Raw genomic sequence first — 25,875 nt, forward strand, 5'->3', positions numbered from 1 at the left:
TGGTTGCAAAGATCAAAAAATTTCTATATGTGACACGGCACCAGAGTTAAGTTAGGGTTTTTCAAAATGCTGACACGCCGAGCTCAAAAGGTTCGCCATCACTGGTCTAGAAGCTTTACCAGTTTTGACATTATAATGAACTAGACTTTTAAACACACTCGCTCCCAAATAGACTATTGCTTGCTTATGACCTGGTAGCAACTTTACACACTGAGAATTTTGCATAATATTATACAGGGGAGGAAAAAAATAAGTTGAGACAATGGGTTTGAAAGAATAATTTTAAGAAAGTTGCTTCTATTTGTACTAAAAAGTTCCATTTATGCAATGAATTGGCTACACTATAAAACAGATGGGGAAGGGCAAATATTGGGAAGTACTCTGAATGCTTTTTCAATAACTAAATAAATCCCGTTCCAGAATCAGATACCCTCCACGCCCATTAAAATAGCTATTATAAAAACAACAACAACCAGAAAATTACAAGTGCTGGTGAAAATGTGGAGAAATTGAAATTCTTGTGCATTGCTAGTGGGAATGTAAAATGGTGCAGCTGCTATGGAAAACAGTATGGTGGTTCTTTAAAAAATTAAACTAGAATTGCCATATGAACCAGCAATTCCACTTCTGGGTATATACCCAGAAGAAAACTAGGGACTCATATTTGTACATCCATGTTCATAACAGTATTATTCACAATAGCCAAAAAGTTGAAACCACCCAAATGTCCACTGGCAGGTAAGTGGATAAAATAATCATGGTATATCCATGCAACGGAGTATTACGCAGCCTTAAAAAGGAAGAAAGTTCTGACAGGTGCTAGCACATGGATAATCCTTAACGACATTATGCTACGAGAAACAAGCCAGCCACAAAGGGACAAATACTACATGATTTCACTTATATGAGGTTCCTAGAGTAGTCAGATTCATAGAGACAGAAGTAGAATGGTGGTTGCCAGGGGCTGGGGTGGGTAAGGGATAGAAGGTACTTGTTTAGCATTACTTTACTCTGCACAAAGTTTCAATGGTATCTCCACTGATAATTGAAAAGCACAGACTCGAACCTTTCATTCATAACTGGGCTCCTCCAATCTATTTCCCATGCTTATTAGCTCACATTACTTCCCTACCTGCATGCTTCCCAATCCACCTCCCATTTCATGAACATGCTTTATTGTATCTCAACTATCATCTGATACCCTTGTTCTGCAAAATACAAACTTTTTAAGTAGCTAAGGATTCCCTAAAGATAAATGAAAAATGAAAGAGAGTGATTGGCAGAGAATTTGTGAAAGCAGAGTTTCACATTAAGGGAAAAATCAGCATTTTTCTTATATTTAATTGAGAAACACTTCATAGAAAACAATAGCCTTTTAAAGAATGTTGGGGTTGGAAAGGTGAGAAGGTAGCTAGCAAGTAAGTGGCAGAAAAATATGACTAAGTAGTGCTGGCACAACTGGTTATCTATTTTAAAAAGTAAAACTGGATCTTACAGCATAAACAAAAATCAATCCCAGGGAGATTAAGGATTTAGATGTGGGAAAAAAACAACACAATTTAAAAGATGTATAAGAAAATATAGGCAACATCTTTATGAGCTTGGGAGTAGAAGAGGGTTTTTAATCCAATACACAAACCATAAAGGAAAAGAGTGAAAATTCTGATATTAAATCTGTGATTTAAAACTTCACTTGGATAATTTAAAAAGGTAAAAACACAAGCTACAAAATGGGAAAGTTTTTTGAAACACATATAAATAACAAAGGATCACAATTCACACAATATAAAGAAGTTTTATGAATCAAAGACAAACAATTCAATATTTAAAAATGAGCAAAAACCATGAACAGGCATCTTGCAGAAGACAAAATAGGTCTGTCAATAAATATATTTTAAATGCTCACTGTCTTTAACAGTCAGGGAAATATATGTTAAAACCACAAAGAGATACCATTTAAATCCACCAGTCAGGAAAAACTTAAGTCTAGATACCAAGGTTCACTAGGATATGAAGCGCAATTGTTAAGGGCACAGATTTCTGGGTTCAAATTCTGGCTTTTTCATTTATCACAGAATGCCATGGGCAAGCAATTTATCCCCTACAATCCTCAGTTTCCCCAACTACAAAATGAGGAAAAACACCAGCACATATATTATTATTAATATCATCATCACTACATTGTGCCCTTGAACAGAATCAAACCCGGGACCCTATAGTCTGCAGGCTGACACTCTATCCACTGAGCTAAACCAGCTAGGGCTCCTTTTTTAATCTAGATGGTAGGAAAACAGGTTCATTGCATTAGTCTTTAGTTTTTACAAGATTAATACATATTGCTTTGTGTAAAGTATTTAATAATAAAAAGTTTAAAGTATGTGAAAAAATCCAGGAAAAAACCCCCAGCAGTTATTACTGTAAAATCACTTGAAATACCTGTGGTAATATCCATCCTATTGTTCTCCGAATTTACCATAAACAAGTACAAGAGAAATCCAAACACACTGTAGTAGTAGTTTTGTAGCTAAACTGCTTAGAGGTACTGAGCCCAGGAGGTCAGCATAGAGGAAAAATGGAGTTAGGAATGAACCTTGAAGATCTGCCTATGCTTAAGGGCAGGTGGAAGAGAAATAAACAAAAAACATTTTGAAGCCACCAGTTCTTTCTCCTATGGTTCTTATAAATCTACTAAAGGCCCGGTGCACGAAATTTGTGCATGGGTGGGGTCCCAAGGCCCATCATTCTTCCATGAGTCCCACTGGCTAAGGATAAAGCAGAGTGGACACTCTGTAATTAACAAGGCTTCAAGTGACTTGGCCTCCTACCTACTGCACTTTTGCTCATCATTTGTCAGCTTATTCTCTGATTGCAAAGTTTTAAAGTGGTGGTTCTCAAATTGTGGACCCTGTATCAGCAGGGTCAGCATTCCCTAGGAACTGATTAGAAATGCACACCTAGGCCAGACCTACTAAATCAGAATAACTCTGTGGGTCAGTCTAATAGTTTAAGTTTTAACAAATCTTCTAGTTGGTTTTGAAGCACACTAAAGTTTGAGCATCATTGGCTTAAAGCATGAATGAAAGGTAAATTATTATTTCAAGAACTCTACGGGAAAATTGGAAAGTACTCTTGGCATATTGGTTAGAAGCACAGAGTCTGGGGTCACACTACCAGGATTCAAACTTCTGCTCAGCTTCTTCCTGCTTTGTAATCACAGGGCAGTTACTTAGCTTGCCTCAGCACAGGGTAATGTTTAACAGCACAGGTCCTCAGTAAGACTGCTTGGATTTAAATCCTGGCTCTACCCTCATTACCTGTGGGTCCTTGAACAAGTCACTTGACTTCCTCTGAGCCTCAGTTACTTCACTTAACAAAAAAGTATAAATAATAGTACCTACTTCATGCAATTTCTGTGATGATGAAAAGAGTTAATATAGTACTGTGCTTAGAACTGAACCTGATACACAGTAGGCACTGTGTGTTATTATTCTGATGATAACAGTAATTTCATAGGGGCCTTATTATTTTTGGGAGATAAAAAGAGTCAACACTAATGCCCACAGAAAGTATATAAAATTTACCTGTTCTGATAAGGAACAATTATCCTTACTTTATTTTTTAGGTAAATGACCTTTTTTTTTCAGTATAGCATTCACTTCCCCCAGGTGATTTCCTTCCAATGAGAGAGCACTGAACTGGAAGCAATGACCTCTCCAAAGAATCAAGGAGTCTGCCTTGAAGCGTCATTTATTTCACATTAACTTTTTTCTTAAACAAAATCTTAAAGAATAAAAATGAATTTACTGAACCATATTCTATGGTCCAAAAAAAATACTTCTGGGGATGATTGTAAATACATATCCAGTGTTAATTTAGCTGGGAGCTCTACTTGTAGAAGTGACATTAAGACACATATCCACACAGTCATTGAGAAGGATGCTGAAAATACCAGGATACAAAGATCTGGACAAGAGAACTTTGTGTGTCTCTCTACGCACTACAGAGAGGTCAGACTATGTCTCCTGGCCAAATCATACGGATGCCTGAGCCACAGCACCTTCAGTGCAGAGCATGTTCTATGGAACATAAACAAGCATAACAAAACCATGCATTCAGAAGACACACTAACTAGATCTAAGTGATACGAAACTATACAGTGATTTTTTTCAAGGGCTCAAAGCATTTAACATCATATTTAGAATATGAAAGAAAATATGAGAGAAAAATATACTGGGACAAGTCATAAAACCAAATTTTAAATATGGGCTCATTACTGAGAATTTACTGTTCCTTAGAAACATACAGGTTGAACCTGGCTTGGAAATTAGTTTAGTCATCAACCATTTAGCAGGGGTTCTGGAATCCTCTGCTGCACAGTCTAGTCTCTAATAGAGATAGAGGGACATATGAGCCTGGTGTAGAGCAGTCTCTATCTGTGATTCTCTTGATTTCTTTAGGTTTTAAAAATCTATTTCCTGTGTAAAATCAAGTTAAGAATATGTCAAAACACTTTCATAAAAAAAGAGTGAGAATTTAATGCTATGGAGGGCCTATGATTTTTACTTGCATGTGACAGCCACACGTTCTATTGCGTTTTGTTTTGTTTTTTCTTGGAACCTTAAACCTCAACTATGAGGTGAGCTGGAGGAATTTTGGCAGAATCTCTTTCACAGCTTCCTACTTTAAAATGGAGGTCACAGAATACAAAGAACATTTAATCAACCCTGGTTTTCAAGGCATCTCCTCAATGCAATAAATTTTATATTGGGGGTAAAAGAAAGGTTAACAAATTAAGATTACTCAATTTTTAAAAGGTATCAACATGCTATGGCAAGTCAACATGAATAGCTCATATTTCTGATGATCTGATACTACACATTTCAATTACACAGAAAAGGAAGATAATAAAATCAGTCATCTTTTACAACTGAAAATCCACAATGGCAAGGAAAACTACTAATCTAATAGTTTTAGAAAAGCATGCAGAATGCATTATCTATAACAAAATATAATACACTACCCTTCCTGAGTTGCCTGAAAAAGGAAAACAGTGTTTTCTCTGAATAAGAATTAACTCAAGATTCTCTAAAATAAGAAAACCTGTTTCCAACCATCCAATGTACACGGTAGATAAAATGCAGCTTTTCCCTAGCATGTCTGTAAGTATTAACCACACAGACGCTGATAAGGATCTCTGACTTAATGCAGTCCTCTAGGTAAATCCTCCCAACACTTACCTGTATCGTCCTCTGAGTGCCATCAACGTTGACAGATAATAAGGGTGAAGCCAGGTTCCACGTGCTGGTCACATTTAGTTTCGACCCATCAACTTCCACCTGTTGTGACATCAGATAAGACTGTTACCAGGAAGAAAGACAGAAAACTGATCTCAAGTTCATTGCTACATGCAAAGCAGCAGCCATTTTAAACAGATGGCTCCCAAACAACCTGTCATGTTTACTGCTCCCACCATGAAAGACAGGGTCCAACAGCGTCTTCTCAGCCATCTCTGGGGAGAGGTGAAGGGCCTGAGCACAGCTGCCTGTGGGTACTGAGGTTTCAAGTAATTTCCAGTAAGTAACAAACAGCCTTCTAACTCTAAACCTATCCGGACATGCTACATTTACTGCAATTAGACAAGTAATGCATATAAATTCCAGTGACATTTTGCAACCCACACAACAGGGCCTGAATATAATATCCTCTCCAAGGACCAAGAAAAAACTTTTCTGTGCTAGTTTTAATGAAGGACTATGTATTGTTATCTTAATTAAACAGAAGCTTTAATTAGGTAAAATTATTTGGTACTGAGAATAAAAAGTCCATTTGAACTTTGCAAGTTCTGTCATATTTTTGCTGATCGTCAAGTTATCAGTCATGAAGATACAAAAAAAACCTATGATTTTTTTAAAACAGATATTCTTAAGAGAAAAATTTTAACTTTCAAATAAATAACATAAAAGCAACTGAAAAAATAAATAAAAGCTAATTTAAAAATAAAAGTACTATTAGTTATTTCTTCCTTTTTACTCACTCATTCCCTAACTCTTTAATGAGCTAAAAATGAGATTTTTAATAAACATAACATTATTATTTTAAGTCTACAGTAAACTACCTAACAAAGAGATATTTAAGTTTGTTGAAGTTTCAAAATAAACCTTTAGCAGAGCCAAGATATATGATCCCTAAAAATTCCCACGCTCACTTAATTCTCTTGAAAGACACTCACTGATTAAAGAAAATAGACTTTATACTGTATTTGTTTGAATAAGTACTTATATATGTATATTTTCTCTGTAATGTGGTCATAAAGTATGGATCAAAGATATGCTACTGGCTATGTAATGAAATATCAATAGGACATATATGGGGTGGGCAAAAATAGGTTTACAGTTGTTCATATGGAAAAAAATAGAATCTATATAAAAGCCTAAGCGACCATTACAACTGAATGACCGGAACGACTGGTCATCCAGTCGCTATGATGCAAACTGACCACCAGGGGGCAGATGCTCAGTGCACTCCCATAGCCAACCTCCCATGGCCAGCCAACCTCCCCCAGTTCCTCCCCCCAGCCAGCAAACCTCCCGCAGTCCCTCTCCCAGTCCCTCCTGCCCCATCCGGCAGGCCCTGGCTGGCAGCCGGCAGGCCCCAACTGGCCCAGCCCCGATTGGGACTGGGCGAGATAGCCCTGATAGGCCCTTATTGCTGGCCAGGCCTAGGGAATTTCATGCACCGGGCCTCTAGTAGTTAATAAATAGTAATACAAGAATAAACTTTCATGTACTCACAACTGTAAACCTACTTTTGCCCACTCCTGTATTATCTACTCACTTGTGTTTTCAGATTTAGTGGTCTCCCTGTATATACAGTATTATTTAATAACTGGGGGTGGGGAGGAGAAACAAACAAACAAAAATACACAAAGAAAACAATGGCTTTGGAATTAGACTGGCCTGAGTCTCACTTGATATATTTTTTAATTTTACTCTTTAATTACTGTTCATATTCAATATTATTTTGTATTAATAACTATGTATGGTGCTAGGTGGATACTTGAAATATGGGGGGACCACTTTGTAAAGTATGTGAGTGTCTAACCACTATGCTGTACACTTGAGTCTCACTTGATAGATGTTTTACTAAGTTAGAGTTGTTTACTAAAGCTGGAGTATAACCAGCCTGAGCTTTAGTTTCCAAACTATAATATAGTAAAAATATCTGTCCAACTATAAAAATTAAGTAAGTTAACATATGAAAGTCTCTACCAATATACCGGTCATGGTAGTTCCTAAATATTTTCTCCCTTCCCCTGTCTCTAATGGTTTTACTACCCAACCCTTAAGTAAGTTTCAAAAATAAGGTCAGATAATCACACTATCTCATACATTAATTATTATTAAATCACATGATAAAGATCTGTGAAGTTGAAAGACTTGTAGTTTTGATTAAAGCAGCACTAATACATTTTAAATGATCCTATTTAGCCCCTCTCCCCAAATTAAATATCTCCTTATAATAAAAGATTTCCACAAGAAACTCTCAACAGACAGGTTAGAAACACTAAGTGCTAAAAATACCTTATAAAACTGAAAATATTTGCTTTGAAATGGCTTCTAAATGTAAAAGGTTAAAAAGAAGCTCAATAATCAATTACAAAGTTTTATTTGTCAAGAAAAGAAGCTGGATGCATAAAAAAGAATTTTGAATAATTATTAAAAATTTGTATTTGACACTAATTTCAAATCCAAAGGGTTAATAGAATGAAACTGCAATTGCCATCTTTAGGGCATATGAAGTGGTGGGGGTGGGGGTGGGGGGGACGACACACACTAATCTACTGAAATCATATTAGAGGAAGAACAAATTTAATACAACCTGAAATAAAACATTTTTATGAATGTTCAAACAAAATGTGTTATATCCATACAAGAGAATATTATTTGGCAATAAAATGAAATGAAATATTGATACATGCTACAACATGAATGAACCTGAAAACATGATACTGAAAGAAGCCAGTCACAGAGGACCACAGTTATATAGTTTCATTTATATGAAATGTCCAGAAGAGAAAATCTATAGAAAGTAAATTAGTGGTTGCCTTGAGCAAGGGTGGGGGAGAGTGGTGGAAATGGTTGGGGGGTTGAGGGTGGCAACTATGGGTAATGGGCCTTATTGGGCATTATAAAAATGTTCTAAAATGGATTGTGGTGAGGGTTACACAACTCTGAATATACTACAAGCCAATGAATTGTACAATTTAATGGACAAATGGTAAGGCATGTGAATTATATTTTAATAAAGCTATTTAAGAAGTAAGTAACAAAAAAATAGAGGAGGGAATGCTAGTCTTTCAAAAATTAAAAGCAGAGCTTTTATGATAAAGACAACCTAAAAATGGATATATATGCCTATAAAATGTTCATAAATTAGAAGAGTTTAGTATTATTAAATGTTATCTCCTAAATTGATCTATATAGTCAGTGTAATCCCAATTTTTAAAATCTAGGAGGCTTTGTTTTTTTCAGTAAAAATTGATAAATTGATTCTAATTAATATATAGAATATTGAAGAATTTTGAAAAACAAGCAAAGGTACAGTAATCAAGACACTGGTGTAAGAATAGACATTTATTAATAGAACAAAACAGAGTTCAGAAACCCATACATAAATGGCTAGTTGATGTTCCCAAAAAGTGCCAAGTTAGTAAATGTGGAAATATAGTTTGTCAACAAATTGAACATCTATAGTCAAAAAAATAAACCCCACACCATCAAAAAAATTCAAAACTATTAAAATTAAATGTAAAACCTAAAACTTAGGAAAGAAAACATGAGAGAAAATCTTTATGAATGACCTAGCACCAGGCAAAGATTTCTTAGGACACAAAAAATGAAAATCTAACAAGAAAAAGTAGGTGAATTGGACTTTATCAAAATTATAAATTTCAGTTTGAAAGACACATAAGAAAAGGGAAATCAAGCCACAAATTGGGAGAAAACATCTACAGAATACATTTCTTATAAAGGACTTATATCCAAAATACACAAGTAACTCTCACTTATAACTCAATAAGAAAAACAACTACATTTTTGTTAATGGGCAAAAAATTTGGTCAGAGACTTCATCAAAGGAGAAAAATAAATGACAAGCACATCACTGATTGATCACTAAGAAAAGGCAAATTAAAACTGTAATGAAATTGCACTACATAGCCATCAGAATGGCTAAAAGAAAAAGAGTGATAAAATACTAAGAGCTGATAAAGATGTGGGACAATTAGAATTTTCATTTATTGTTGGAAGAATGAAAAATAATAGACCCACTTCAGAAAACTCCAGAAAAGTGAAAAGATATGTACATACAAAGAACTACACGTGAATGCATCGAGGTTCATTTATGATAGCAGAATATATATCAGAATGTTACATCAGCCACAAACTGAAAAAAAAAAGCCTAATAAACTGATTAATGGGTAACCAAATAAAGTATATCCATACAATGAAAAAGTAATTAGCAATAATCATCTCAAAGGCATTACACTAAGTGAAAAAAAGCTGACACAAAAGAGTATATGCTGTATGATTCCTTTAATGTGACACTAAGTGACAGATTAGTGGTTTCTAGGAGTTAAGGGTAGGAGAATAACTTTGACTAAAAAGGGCTATGAGGGAAGACTGTGGGGTGATGGAAGTGTTCTAAATCTTGATTTTGGTGGTGATCACACAGCGATATATTTTTGTCAAAACTCAGTCAAACCATCAATTAAAAAGAGTAAATTTTATATAAATCATACATCAAATATGACAAAAAATGGAAAAACAGGGAGGAAAAATCTACCTCTTTAAAAATTGAAAATAGTACTTTGAACTATATTTGATATATCTTCTCTTCCTGAAAAACTGAGTTCTCTCCCTGCATCCTCTGCTATTGAATGGGTAGATGTAAATGTTAACTTGGCAAGTAGGACACAAGGAAAGTTCCTTCCAGACAGAAATGTGAAAATTAAAAGAGGCCCTTTTCAGGTGCCCATGTATTACATGAAGGAAAGATAGCAGGAAAGAGGGAGATATCGGAGTTCAAAGTCCTTCCTTTTTCCTCTTCTGCATGGACCTTGGGAACAGACAGGGCAGTATAGAGAGGTGGGTGAAAATATTCTGACAGGTAACAAGTACGTACTCTAAAAACATCTAGGCTGGAGGACTTCTTCTGGAGAACAATCTAGGAATGGCTCTGGGCTTCTAGTAAAGCCCATCACTAGGTTTCATGGCATTCCTAATGTGGCGTCTGGTGTCATAGCAAGAGTGCACCATGGAGGGAGGAAGAGGCTAGATATCATGGTGGGAACACATCCTACCTGTCCTAGTAGGATGACTAGAGAAGGTCCAAGTCAGGACAAAGACCATGTATTACACAGGGGACTCCATGACTGTTAGCAGGACTGTCGGTAGCAGAAGCCTCTTCAATGACAAAGAGAATGAATCATGACTCAGCAGTCACCAGTCCAGATTCTCCTTGTAAGGACAGTGTGGGTCTGAGCTGTCTTTACCTCCATAGTTATGAGGGGAGTCTGACCACCTCCCCAAAGGCCCCTTTTACATGCACCCAGAGGCCACACCTTAGTGGAAGCTGGAGGAAGGGGAAGAGGCCTGAAGCACTGTGGCACCTAAGACTATTTAAACCAAGAGTCCAAGACCCTGTTTATTACCAAGTTTTACCCCCTGCCCCCTACTACAGGTAGAGGGTTTATGAGAAGATTACATGTGATAGGAAATAAACATTTCCTTGTACACCTAGTAAGTAATGAGTATAATTTTGCAACTTCACTATATAATTGAAGAAAGGAAACTATTATAGTTCCAAATCATAAACTATGAAATATATATGCAAATTTTAATGAGGAAAGAGAATATGCTGGAAGCCATCATATGCCTTCTCAGGCTTCAAGCAGTAAACAGATTTCTCAAAAAAAACATAATTTTAAACAGCAGATGCAATTATTCTATTGAATCTATCATTCAATGTGTGAAATCTAGATGTAAGTAAAAGCCATATTAGAGGTAGAAAATGTTTCTTTGAGCCACATTTTAATACCATAGAAAGGTGGGAGCAAAATGAACTGAAGAATTCTTGTTACTATGCCTCATATAATAGTTCACACCTAATTTTTTACCCAAAAGTGACTGAAGCAGTAGAAGTAAAGTAGCAATTCTCTATTCTGACACAGAACATGCCACTCTATCTTTTCAATGCCAAAAGCAAATGGGAAATGAAACCTAGGACAAAGAAAATAACAGACTTAGTGAGAGGGCACTCAGGTAACAAGCTTAACAAGGAAAAGCTGCAGGTTACCCATGCTTACACCCAAACATCTGCCCTAATGCAACATAAATAATAATCAGAATAACCAATATTGGATCTTTGCACATTAATTGCAAAAAAATATTCTTATAAAGAGAAAATGGTAAATTAAGAGCATATGACACAAAAACTACTCAAAGAAACACAGGAAGTGTTCAGATAAATAATTCTACAAAGTCCCAAAGACAACCATAGGAAATGTGACCCCTCTTTTAAAAAGTGAGCTCAAAGAAGAAAAACAAAGGTTCAAAGAAGAGATTATACAACAACAGAAGGAAATGAAAATCAAGCTGGTAGAACCCAGAAAAAAAAAAAAAGAAGAAAAAAAAACATTATAAAGATAAAAGTCATGTTAAGAAACAACCAAAAATAGAATGTTACTAAAAAGACAAGCACAGCCCTAACCAGTTTGGCTCAGTGGATAGAGCGTCGGCCTACGGACTCAAGGGTCTGAGGTTCGATTCCGGTCAAGGGCATGTACCTTGGTTGCTGGTACGTACCCAGTGGGGAGTGTGCAGGAGGCAGCTGATCGATGTTTCTCTCTCATCGATGTTTCTAACTCTCTATCCCTCTCCTTTCCTCTCTGTAAGAAATCAATAAAATATATATATTTTTTTAAAAAGACAAGCACATGGAGAAATCATAAAAAACAAAACAGAAAAGACCAATAATATAAAAGAAATTTATAGAGAAGACAACAGATATGAAGAAGGGAGAAATGGGATCCAAAGAAAATGCAAAAGTCTTAGTCAAAAAGGCTTTTAAAAATGGATATAAATTCAAAGATATGAAAGGTAAAACTTTTCAAAATAAATAAAAGTTTGAAGGTATAGAATGATGTTTATGGAACTTTAAGAATAAAGAAAAATTATGTGGGTGTTTAGGCAAAGATAAGAATTCATGCACAAGCAAGAAACAAACCTCAGGTCAACCTAATTTCTCAAGAGCAACATGATCACAGAAGACCACAAAGCCATGTGGTCTCAAAACTGAAAATAAAGAATGTTGCCCCTCAATTTTATACCCAGTCAACATGTCCTTAAAGTACATAGAATATAAATGTATCTCGTAGCATATAAGAACTTAGTGCCCCTTCTTTAAAAATGAGGCATCTCTATACATACTAACATGAAACTATTCAAAAGGATAGTGTTTACAGTATGCTATCACTTAAGGAAGAAAACAAAAACCAAAACCAAAAAACCTGCATGTGTGTTTTTAAAGGCACCAACTATCTCTGAACTAACGTGTAAGAGGAGCAGAGGGACTGAGGGAAAGTGATGAAAGGGAGACTTGCTTTTCAATGCAAACCCATTTATATTTTTTTAATTGTGCCCTACCCACATACCATATTATATATTTAAAAATTTTAGCCCTGGCCAGTTTGTCTCAGTGGTTAGAGCATCAGCCTGCAGATCAAAGGTTGAGAGTTCGATTCCTGGTCAAGGGCATATACTTTGGCTCCAGGTTCCCCAGTCCCTATAGGGACACATGTGGGAGGCAACCAATTGACGTGTGTGTGTGTGTGTGTGTGTGTGTGTCCCTCCTCCTTCCCTTTCACTTTCTCTAGAAATCAATGGAAAAAATATCCTTGGGTGAGGATTAAAATAAATACATACATATATACATACATACAATAAAAATTTTTAAGTGAGGATAAGTATAAGTGCTAATTTCCTTTCTCGTTGTAGCATGTGACCAATACCTACTTTAGACCTTTCAGTAATAGACACACAATAAACAGTTGCTATTCTTTCAAAATTTCCTTTTGGCTAATAGAACAATACAATACTCATTTCAATTTGTCTGGTCACTGATTTACTGATTTCACCTATGGCACCCATTTTTACAATTTATTTCAGATCATCTCTCTTTCTCAACCCTCTTTTTCATCTGAAAATGGGGAACCTGAACCAGTAATGCTGAATGAAAACATCTTCTATATCTAAAATTCTATGGTTTTATGGTTACAAAGCCTTTTTATTTAAGCTATATGTAGACAGTTAATTTTGAATATGTCATATTCCAATATTAGAAAGGGATATTTTGTTTTGCTCAAACACCCGTTCAGGGTTGAAAGTTTTCAAGATCTTTCCTTTAACAATAATAGCTAACAAAATAAATAAAATTCAATGTGAGAATAAAAAGAAAAATAGACCAAGAGTGAAGTAACAAATGACAAATTACTCTGGGCTCAAATAAAATTTCACACCTTTCAAGGCAGATAATATTGTAGAAATGTTCCAGCACTATGAAAACACTAGAATTATTTTAGATTATTTTAAACTCTATCTTTTAAAAACGATCAAAAGATTCAACATCTCTGTTTAGAAAGTAACATAAAGATTTTATTTCTTTAATTTAAATTGACCTAGGATTCAAAGTACACCAAGTTTACGTGATTTGTCACCTACCACTGACCCACACTGTTGGCAAATGACCTCCTCTTTCCTGAAATTGAAGCCATCAGTCCTCTTATTTTCTTGTATGGACCATCCTCCTCCCTTGACTTCTCTCTCACACTGACTACTTCCCCTCTGTTTCCAAGCATGGACAGAATCTCGTATTTTCACTGCATGTGCACTTGAACCACTATGCTCTGAAACTACCAAACCATTTCTCTCCTTTTCTCTGACAGGTTCTAGAACAAATGCGCTGTACCTATGTTCTTACCACATATCTTTCTCCTTCTATAACCTTCTACAATCTAGCTGCTAAAAGTATATTCTAAGAGGTCACAAGTCTATTTCAGGAATTTTTATATTCTCTTAACTCTCATTATTCTTTACTTCTCAGCAGGAAGGAAAACCTCTGAGGCAGTGAGCTTTACGCTAAGATGTAGAGTGAGTATGAATTAGAGGTGACAAAATCAGCTTTCTATTTTTAAATGATAACTCTAGCTACAGTTTAGAAAATGAGTTAGATAAAATAAAAATTATGGTGACCAGGTCTAGACTATTGGAGAGAAGTGGGACATTCAGGAGTAACATAACCTAAGGAAGTAAAGTGGGAAGTGGGAATATAGCAGTTAAGATATGAAATAGTCACCAACGAAAACAAAGAAGAGTGAGTTTATCAGAAAAACACCCAAACTGCTACACAATGCTGAGTCTCGGCGGCAGCGGGACATCACGCCCATGTAATGATACAAACCCACCCTGGTATGTGACTTCTCCACGAATGCTCAGCTACTTTGTGTGATGCAGCCATAAAGAGTTGGGGAGGCTGAGTTCATCTGACTTTGGGTTTGATGGAAGAATGAAAGGGGTTGAGAAAGTTAAGATTATTTGTAAGTGAATGCAGGGAACCTAAGATGGATAAAGGAGGAAAACAGGAGTGGGGGTCTGTGGATGGAGAGAAAATATAAGGACTTGTTCATGGAGCCAGAGACAAACCATGAACTGGTTGCTAGTCTTCAGATGCAGGAGAGGGACCCTAAAGGTTGCCAAGAGGAAGGGGAGGTAGTGATGTAGACCAATGGTGTGAACTTCAAAGTACGAGGGTTTTACAAGAGGGAGTGGTCTAGAATGACACTAGGAGAAAAACGATCCCATCTCCCTTCTAGTCTGTTGATGACAAAGCAAGAGAGATACAGAGGGCACAGTGGAAAGGGTTGAGAGGAAATAAAGAAATTATATCAAATCATAGGAAATTGATTTAGGAGTAATGGATGACTGGAGAGGCTTTCAAAAGCCCAACTCACTCTCTCCATCATCACCACTACCACCTTAGCCCAAACCTGCCATCAACTCACCTGGACTACTACAACAGACTAGTCTCCCACATACAGTCTTCCATGTCTCCAAAGGGTTTTCCTCGCTACAGGCAGAGTAAACTTCTGTAACCACAATGCTTATCATTTATAAATTCAGGGATAAAGGGAAATAAAGAAACTATGAATATGACCAATGGAGGCCCTGCCTGCTTTTAAAAAATGTAAACTTCAAAAAGATGTGTATACTGCAACCTTTAGTATCAGGACATCATGTGTCTCAACATCCTGTAATCGTTTAAAGATTATATTTTATTTAAAGTATTGCTATTATATGTTTGAATTAATTAGAACAAGGCAGTAATAGGTAGAATTCATGAAATTCATCTCAACATGCTCTATTTTCTAACAACTTTCCCCCAGCTTAATCAAAGAGATGGGTTTTATTGAAAATTATTCATAATACTATTATTTATGATGCTTAAAATGACACTTCAAAGATATAATTTCTTCCTCATTTAAAAATCATTTTCCCACATTTAATAATCTACCTATAACTTTGCATTCCATTAAAAGCATTTAACTGCATGTGTGGTACAAATAATGTTGATGTGGAACATTTTCCATGAGTTGTTTGGAACATTCAATTTTCCTATCTACGTCATCATAAGGGGAAGAGAAAGTGCACACCCTAAATTAATTTGACATTTGAGAGAGATTACTTGCATCCTTCACCATTAAAAACAAAAAAAAGCACTTCCTCAGCAATACCTCATGACCATTAAAATATTACAACTTCTATTGCAATAGGCACCTGCTAAACATTGTTTTTTTTTCAAGATTAGGAATATAAAACTTAGAAAACAAAATATTTGCCAAAAAAGCATTTCCAAAAATAATATCCATTTGGGAAGATTCAGGCAGCAAGAGGTGTTTCTGATTCACCATAGAAGTTGTCTTTTTTATCGTACTCAAACTTTAATTTTTTTTGGTCATCAAATGTTAAGAAGATTAGCATTGTGCAGAATTAAATCTAAGATAAAAATCAAGGTATTCACTATTTGAAAAAGACTTTGAACATATACCTTGCTTCTATTTCTGAAAACAATGTGAAGGGAAAAAAGGTTTGTTAATTAAACTATAACTAATTCTCAGAAGGGAATAACTAGTTCCTGCCCCTTTAATAGGCTTTCATCACTCAGCACAAAAAGTGGAAAAAATTTGCAATTTTCTCATTTGACTATTAGGCTGGAAAGGATCCTAGAAATAATATACTCTGACCAAAACCTCTCCTCCTCCTATTTCAGACATAAGGAAATTAAAGAACCATGCAAATGATGTAAGTTATAGAAGCAATTATCTTGCAATTCTCCTCCCAGCATTTCCCCTAAGTCCAGGTGTCAAAAGCAGGAGTAACAAACGTAATCTAAATAGTAAGACATAGTACTTGTACTAGTATACAGTAGACACACTGCATATTTATACCTTGAAAGAAAATATTTTCCTAGAGATAAAGATGTTTATTGTTTCTTTTTGGATCTTATCTCCTAACTACTGACAACAAAAAATGATTATTAAATAGTATATCAAATATATGAGGTATATCCACATCCCCCAGTAACAAAATGCAGTTAATTAAACTGGGATATTGCCACGGTTTAACATTATTATAGTTCACTGACTGCTACATAAACTGCTGCTAGATATGTGAAACACAGATACATATATTTTTAATTCTATAAGAGGTTGAGAATAAGAAGCTTATAATTTTCTTATTGTTTAGATTTAAAGACTTTGCTAAGTTACTTGCTCCAGCATTTGCTTCTCAGGTAAAACATGACAAAATTAACACAAACATTTTTTTATTCTGTGATGATAATTAATGATTCTTAACATTTTAATATCAACTAGAACTGTCTTATATCTTAATATAACATAAAAAGTACAGGTATTCTTCATCCTGCTCTTCTATTTGCTAAAATAATTTATTATTCCAAAATATAGTTATGTACCTCTAATACCCTTTCAGAGGGAAATGAAATGCTTGTTCTCTGAAAACAAAGAGACAACCATTTTTCCTAAGTTTCTTCTTTATCACTATCTCCTTGGAAACAATCTTTTATTTTTCTCCCAAATTTATAATAATAACAAAAACATCAAGAAAAATTATACATAATAATGATGACTTGTTAATCTGTCACAAAAGATTATATTAAATATGCATGTGCTATAAATGTAATTAAATTTATCTCAAAGGATGTGAATTGCAAAAACAAATTTTAGGTACTGATCTACAATCAGCCAGGCTAACTAGTTTCTGTTTAATTATCACCTCATTAATTGATCGGAAACAACATTAATTTCAGTTGTATGTGGTTTTTCTTAAATCTTACATTATGTTGCCAACAGTTTAATTATAGTAGTAGTTTCTTTTGGACTGGTGTGATAAGGTCATTCTCTGCAGATAATACTGTAAATTATATCAGTTTAATGAATAACTCAAGATAGATGAGTTTAGCATAAGGAGCAATTTAAGCTGGATTTACGTCTACCAAACTAGGCAAATCATAGTGTAATCCTGTGCATTCTATGTAGTATTGTCATCAATAGAATGATTGTATTTGAACCTCAGCTCCACAAATTAGCTAACCATTCATGTCTCAGATTCCTCATATGTAAAATATACGCTCACAGAATAGTAGTGAGGAATAAATTAAAAACTTAGACTAACTACTACCTGGCACATAATAAGTCCTCAATAAATGCTTATTGTTGGTAGTTCAACTCAGTGATACTATGCACTCCTCCTACAGTAACGACTATTCTCTATCTACTTTTCTCCTTTTTCAAACATACCTACCTGTGTCTGCTCTTCCATTTTCTTGTGCTCCATTAAAACCTCCTCCATTATTTATCCTTTTAATTCCATCTGATTCCTATTAGCACCTCTTTTTGCTTTTCATATATATTTGGCTACCACATATGTCCCCCATTAAAATCCCATTTTACCTAAGCTGGGGGCTCACCACCATAGAACCCACACATGATCAGGCTATAGGTCATTTACAATAATGTCCAAGTCCGCCCTCTTCCTAAATTCCCATATCCTGCAACTGTAACATGGTATTTCCTAATCCCACCTCCTTTATGACTGTTTACCATTCTAGTACTATCTTAGACACAGAAAATTTGCCCCAAAAGCCCATTTCTCCTGCCATCCAAGGATTATCTAGCAGATCTGTACTCTTTTCTTAGTCTCTGTGGCCATCACTGGCATTATTTCCAATGCACATACTAAGATATGTATTATCTTTTTTTCTACATTGCAATACCAATAACATATTTGATAATTTTATAATTATATTTTAAACTTGTGGTGGCAAATTTACTCCCCTTAAATCCTCTCATGAATTATAAATCCAATAACAGAATGTTTTTAAGCATGAACAATAAAAATTTCATGGTTTTGGTGGGGTTTTTTTGTTTGTTTTTTTGTTTTTGTTTTGCTATTATGGTTTAGCCCAGTTTCTTTGATAGATAAAAGTGAGATATGAGAACTGATGCCCAAAACTACTCATCAAATCCATCCAGTGAATAAACTAGCAAACATCCTATTGTAAGTATCAATCGTATCTGAAGGAAGACCCTGGTAAAATCTAATTACCCATTAAGTTGAGCATAATAAATAATGTACTTGGAAAGAATCAATGGGACAGCTTATTAGCTCTATAAACTAGGAGCATAATCTTGCTACTAATAATAAGTAAGGTTAACTGAGTTACCAGTATTTTTTCATTGCTCCTAACAGAAAATAGAAAAATGGTGCAATTAGTTTCTATTATTTGAATGAATGGCCATGGGAAGTATTTTTATTTTGTTCCTTTTCTGTGAAATAACTTCAAATATACATAAAAATTGCAGCAATAGTAAATCAAGCTCAGATTTGCAAGTTGTTAGCAATTTTGGCCAGTAAAGAATAAGTGTTATGATGTCTCAATGCTCCTTAATATTTCAGCATGTATGCCCGAGTACAAGGATGCTTTGTACTGTACAACCAGCAAATCAGGAAATTAATATCGATTCAATATTATCATTGAATCCACAAGCCCTATTCAAATATCGCCAATTGCCCCAATAACGCCCTTTATGGCACGTCCAGGGTCTTATTTTTACTCCAGCATTTAGTTGTTGCATCTCTCTGGTTTCTGTCCCTCTGCAACAGTGCCTTAATTTGGCCTTGTCTTTCAGGACCTTGACATTTTTAAAGAGTATACACCATTATCTCATAGAGAGTCCCTCCTTTTGGGAGAATGCTTCCTCATGATTATGCATTTTTACCAGGAATACCAAAGCAGTGATTCTGTGCTTTTTAAGCATCATACCAGGCAGCACATAATGTTCCCAGTGAAGTGGCTTTATCATGGCTAAGACGATTTCTGCCAATTTGCCCACTGTAACTTCAGCACTAACACATCTAAATCTGTTTCTATATCTACCTATAAAAACATGAGTTCACACTAATCCCTTCAATTTCAATCCAACACCACAAAGTACAGTTTAGCCTTTCCCCATTCTATATTTGTAACTCGTTTTTTTGACACTGAGAAACCACCTTCCATTATACAACCTAACAAGTTTGCTGCTTCTTTCTTTTTCAGTTTGTCCAATATAGAGTTTGTCCAATAGATCTATAGATATGTATATGTCATCTTCCCTAATTATTCCACAATACTTCAAAGAGTATGTATTAGAAAAAGAATATGATAGTGTTTTACCTAAAAAAGGTCAACTGATTTGACACTATGTGAAATAAAAAAAATAAAATAAAGGTTTCTCTTTAGAGAAAAAAGGAACAGTATACCAGATGTATGGTGACACAGGTCGGAGAACTTAGGACCGTGGTCGGCAAACCGCGGCTTGCGAGCCACATGCGGCTCTTTGGCCCCTTCAGTGTGGCTCTTCTACAAAATACCATGTGCGGGTGCGCACATACTAGTGCGATTGAAACTTCGTGGCCCATGCGCAGAAGTCGGTATTTTGTGGAAGACCCAGTATTTTGTGGAAGGGCCACACTGAAGGGGCCAAAGAGCCGCATGTGGCTCACGAGCCGCATGTGGCTCACGAGCCGCGGTTTGCCGAGCCTCAGTTTGCCAACTACTGACTTAGGACAATGAAAGATCTTCAACAACTCAACAAACTTTTTAAAAGAGCACCAATTGCCCGGCTGGCATGGCTCAGTAGTTGAGTGTTGACCTATGAACCACAAGGTCATGGTTCAATTCCCTGACAGGGCATATGCCTGGGTTGCTGGGCTGGATCCCCAGTGTGAGGCGTGTAGGAGGCAGCCAATCAATGATTCTCTCTCATCATTCATGTTTCTATCTTTCTTTCTCTATCCCTTCCTCTCTGAAATCAATTTAAAAAATTTTAAAAAGAGCACCAATTTATAAGATGTGTGGTATGTGCCTTAAAGCACTCCAGAAATTTTTTAAAAGGTAAGCAAGGATATATTAAACAAAAACAGCACATGGTACTCATTGTACTATTCTCTAAATTTGATATATACTTGAAATTTTTCATAGTGAAAAATTAAAGAATGTAGATAATCAGGTCAGGCCTACTGTTTGGGCAGTCATATTTGGTACTGAAGAATTCCAGTCCATATTGTCAGTTAATCATCAAGTCAATGTGGCCACAGTGAGGGATGGGCTACAGACTGAGTCATACCACAAGTAGAGCTAATAAAAGCTGGTTCATTCTAAAAGATACTACATTCACTAACTGTTGCTTGCTTGGCCCTTTCTCCTCCCACTATTGCTGAAATCTATATCCCCAAGTTCTGTTATCAACTACTAAGTCAAATACAAACTCTTTTCTCTTTCTTTTCCTACTTAGCAACCCATTCAAATAGAAAACCTTCCCGAAGCCCTACTGCCAATCAGCTACAATTCTATTTACTTTCACTGATCACTTAAAAATGTGGCTTTATCATGCCTTTCAAGCTTTCTCAGCTCAAAATCCTTCTTGGCTTCTAGGTGCTTAATAAATAAAACTTCTCATGTGGCCCTCAAGGTCTTTGGCACTAATGGCCTATATCTAACACCCTATCATTCCAATTTTTCTTCCCTTTTTCTCTTACATTCAACAAATATGCATAGGCCCTATTCCCTGAACTTTACTCTTACTATTTTCTGAACTTGGAATAGTCAACTCAGTCTAGTTGACTATTACCATTTATTCCTCACCACCTCCTACAGGTCCTATTTACTTTGTGAAGTTTACTCTTAACTTTTTGCTTCATCTGCCTTTCGTCCTCCATACCTGCCTAAACCAACCCCAGTCCTTCGCTATATCGGATAGTGTCTTTTCTTTGACTTTCTATAAAATTTTGTATATGTATGCATTAATTAAATTATGCCTTATATTCTGATCAGCGTAACACCTCCCAACTAAAACAGAAGCTCATAAGGGCAGATTGGTGCCCTATTCCTTTACGTCCCTCGTGAAGAACTTAACACAGTGCTTTGATGTTGAAGATTGGTGGATCTTTGGTAAATAACTATTATATTAAAAAATAAAACCCAGCCTGGCTGGCATGGCTCATCGTTAAGCATTCACCTATGAACCGGGAGGTCAAGGCTCAATTCCCGGTCAGGGCATATGCCAGGTTGCAGGTTTGATCCCCAGAAGGGGGCATATAGGTGGCAGCCAATCAATGATTCTCTCTCATCATTGATGTTTCTCTCTCCCTCTGCTTTCCTCTTTGAAATCAATAAAAATATATTTAAAGAAGCTCAGGTGCATGAAAAAAAAATCTAATTAAATGAGAAAAAAATCTAACTTTTATTTATTTAATAGCTAGAAAGCTATCAAAGCTGTATTTTTAACCAAATATAATGTAAAGCAGACAAAAGTATGATGACTCACTGTCATATCTTAATGCACATTATTCAGATAAGTGGCTTTTATTTTAGACTAGAGGCCTGGTGCATGAATTCATGCACCAGTGGGGTCCCTCAGCCTGGCCTGCGGGATCGGGCTGAAACCGGCTCTCCAACATCCCCCAAGGGGTCCGGATTGCAAAAGGGCACAGGCCAGGCCGAGGGGCCCCACCAGTGCACGATCAGGGCCAGGGAGGGACACGGGAGGTTGGCCAGCCAGGAGGGCTCCAGGGCTCCAGGGCATATCCAGCCCATCTTGCTCAGTCCCGATCGGCCGTACCCCATCAGCAAGCTAACTTACTGGTTGAAGTATCTGCCCCCTGGTGGTCAGTGCACATCATAGCAAGCAGTTGAATGACCTTAGCATATCATTAGTATATTATGCTTTAATGGGTTGAATGGACAACCAGACGACCAGACACTCAGCATATTAGGCTTTTATTATATAGGATTGTTGACCACTGATAACATAGTTCTAATTCAGAATTCCCCAAAACAGATTTTAAGACTAATTAATTATTAAGCAAAAATATTTTAGTCTTAATATCGCATAAATTGTTGATAATATTTGTATTTAAAAATCCATATGTGCTTATAATGGAAGATTAAAGTTATTTCAATTATATAAAAAACTCCATTAAGCTCCCTCAGCCAGGCCAAGGGACCCCACTGGTGCACAATTGTGGCCAGGGAGGTTGGCCAGCCAAGGAGGGACCACAGGAGGGCTTCAGGGCGTGTCCAGCCTGTCTCACTCAGTCCTGATCTGCCGGACCCCAGCAGCAAGCTAACCTAGAGATTGGAGCATCTGCCCCCTGGTGGTCAGCGCACATCATAGCAATTTGTTGACCGTCTGCCCCCTGGTGGTCAGTACATGTCTTAGCGAGCGGTTGAGCAGCCTTAGCATATCATTAACATATTATGCTTTGATTGGTTGAATGGACAAATGGATGAATGAACACTGCATATTAGACTTCTATTATATAGGATTTCTTAGAAAGCTATTTTAAAAATCTAAAAAATGACAAGCAATGCTCCTTTGAAATAAGGGTCAACTCAAATCAATTCTCAGGACAGACTAACAGCATGGTAAAAGAAGCAATAGTCTGAAAAATCACCTTGGTTTCTCAACATCTTACTAGCCAAGGATTTATATTTAAACACCTTGTAAAATGCTTACTATTACTTGATTGTAATAAATATCAAGGGGCTTGGATCAATAGTGGAGTACAAAATTTACACGAACTACTCATCTATGTAAAAACCTATGGACAGATGGGTTACAGTAACTGTTTTCAGCCCCTAACTTTCAAGCAAAAGCCTCTAGCAAGCATCTTTGTCTAGATACTCCTTTGCAAAAGGAACCTCTGATTGAATGAAACAAGACTCAACTCCATTTTTTAACACAGATAATTGTACATTATTTGGGGGTAGGGATGTTACCAAAAACACATAGAAATACCTACGTGAGCAAACATAAGCAAAACAATACAGTCATGCCCTCTCCTAACTTACCAAAACATTTTCTTTATGGAAAGTATTTCTAATGAAGAAAAATACATCATTACCTCTAGCACAAAAAAGCTAAGATCAGTTATGACACAACACCTAAAACTGTTAACACTTTTGTGAGGGGTGGTCTGCATATAGTTAAAACAGGCACAATGATCCATCTAGTGACTAAAAATCCCACCCGTAGAGTCATTTCTTTTCAATTAAGAAGGTGTCTTTAGAAAGCTCCTATTAAAATCCACATTAGAAACTAGCTCATTTGTACAAAGCACACAGATTAGTTTACTAGCTTATGCAGCTCTCACTTTAGATGAGTCATTTTTGATAAAAGGAACTAAATTTTTTTTTTTTTTTTAAAAAGCAGGTACTAAGAAGGAAATGACAGGTATGAAAAAAAAGCTCTTATATCAGTAGTGGGTGAGGACAAAGCCTATTAAACAAACAAAACAATAACCCCTCTGTAACGGAAAATTTCAAACACAGAAACAGCAAGAACAGCTTAATAAACCTCTATATATCCATCCCCACTTTCTAACCTTATCCACTTAAGCCAATCTTGTTTCATCTATATTCCTACTGATTTGCCCATATGCTCCAAGACTATTTGGAAGCAAATCCTAGACTTATTGTTTCATCCACAAATTCAGTGAATACTTTTTCTTCAGTTTAGCCTAAAGTACTACAACATGGATCAAGCTTTTGGTAACAAAGTTCAATAAAAATAATAATTGAATTATCAGTAATAGTTGTCTTCTTTTTATTCTACACATATACTTTGGTTTCTTTGAGTCCTGGGAGGTGTTGGGGGAGGTGGAAAGTGGGCAATGGAGCAGATAACTGTGAAAGGTTACCTGAAAAACAATCAGGTAGAATAAAGCATATTATGCTTTCCATAATTTCTATTCATTGAAGGATGAGGTCAGAATGAAGTGCGCCTGTTAGTCTGGGTCACAAAAGTAATTCAAGATGCATATAAAAATGCTTATTATCATTCAAGTTCTCAAACCCATTCAACCATTCAGCCCTTTGCTTTCTGATAAGACTGCCAACAACTATGCCAATTAGTGTCAATTGCAATGTTAGATTTCCTAACATCTGCACCTGCCTACCAGTTAGTGTAGTGGGCAAAAAAAAAGTGACTGATGGTTACAAGTTTCAGCCACACTAAACCCTGTTTTTGTGTTAACATTTTCCAAGTCAACAAATTTACCAACTGGTTGTTTAAAAAACAACAACAACACACACACATTTTGCAAATTATTTTCTATAGATAATTTCTTCTTTTTGGGGGGTGAGGAGAGCAGGTTGAGATATTGTAAACTAGAGCAGTACATAATATTTTTTAAAGCTTATAAAAACAACTTTTATAACTAGGGATAATATATAAGAAATTTAATGAATTATATACTTACTCCAAAGTTTCACAAATGCTAAATTTATGCATTCATTTAAACACATGATTAACTTTTTAAAAAGCCACCTATTCATATTTTGAATAAGATATTTCCTCACTGCCCTAACCGATTCGGCTCAATGGATAGAGTGTCGGCCTGCAGACTGAAGGGTCCCAGGTTCGATTCCGGTCAAGGGCGTGTACCTTGGTTGCAGGCACATCTCCAGTGGGGGATGTGCAGGAGGCAGCTGATCGATGTTTCTCTCTCATCGATGTTTCTAACTCTCTATCCCTCTCCCTTCCTCTCTGTAAAAACTCAATAAAATATATTTTTTAAAAAAGATATTTCCTCACCGACAATAAGATTTTTGATTAAAATTTCTCTTAGAATTTGCAAACCAAAAATTAAAGTACACGTAAAAGAACAAAGTATATTAAACATGGAAGAAATCATGAATATCTGAGAATTTGATATTAACTATGTACATTTATATTAATTAAAGTATATATTTCATTTTTACTTTTTAAAGTTTAAATAATTATTCATAATTAAAAACATGCACTACTGTTGAAATATCCAGAAAAAATATAATCACTAATTTATCCTCAGATGAAAATGCTTCATTTTGGCTTATTATAATTAGTAGTAACATAGTGTTTTTTTGAATTTCACAATGAAGCAAACTGCATGTAAATAAAAGCTACTGGAAGTAATATAGTGGTTAAAAACAGTGCATTACTAAAGAGAAATAAAAATTGCATGTCAATATCTAAAAGTATGGAAGATGTATATAATGTAGTACCTTCTATCTAGTGCCATTATTTAAATTGCTACTTTTCCTCAACAATCTATTCTCTGGCTCTAGCAAGTAGAATAAATGGTAATTTTACCTGCCAAATTTGGCACAAAAGAGGACAAGCAACTTCATTAACAGAATAATGCTTTCAATATCATT

At 35.8% G+C, this 25,875-nt stretch overlaps 1 protein-coding gene across 1 annotated transcript in view; it reads right to left on the reverse strand.

The window, feature by feature from the left end:
* PCCA (propionyl-CoA carboxylase subunit alpha) overlaps positions 1-25,875 on the reverse strand; it is a 341,666-nt gene that overhangs the window by 70,056 nt on the left and 245,735 nt on the right. Inside the window, exon 20 of the mRNA XM_070408647.1 lies at positions 5,238-5,336. Coding sequence (XP_070264748.1) covers positions 5,238-5,336 — 99 coding nt within the window. The remainder of the gene's footprint in view (positions 1-5,237; positions 5,337-25,875) is intronic.

Source organism: Myotis yumanensis, unplaced genomic scaffold (genome assembly GCF_028538775.1).
Source record: "Myotis yumanensis isolate MYYU_CA2020_CCGP unplaced genomic scaffold, mMyoYum1.0.hap1 SCAF_3, whole genome shotgun sequence".
NCBI lineage: Eukaryota > Metazoa > Chordata > Mammalia > Chiroptera > Vespertilionidae > Myotis > Myotis yumanensis.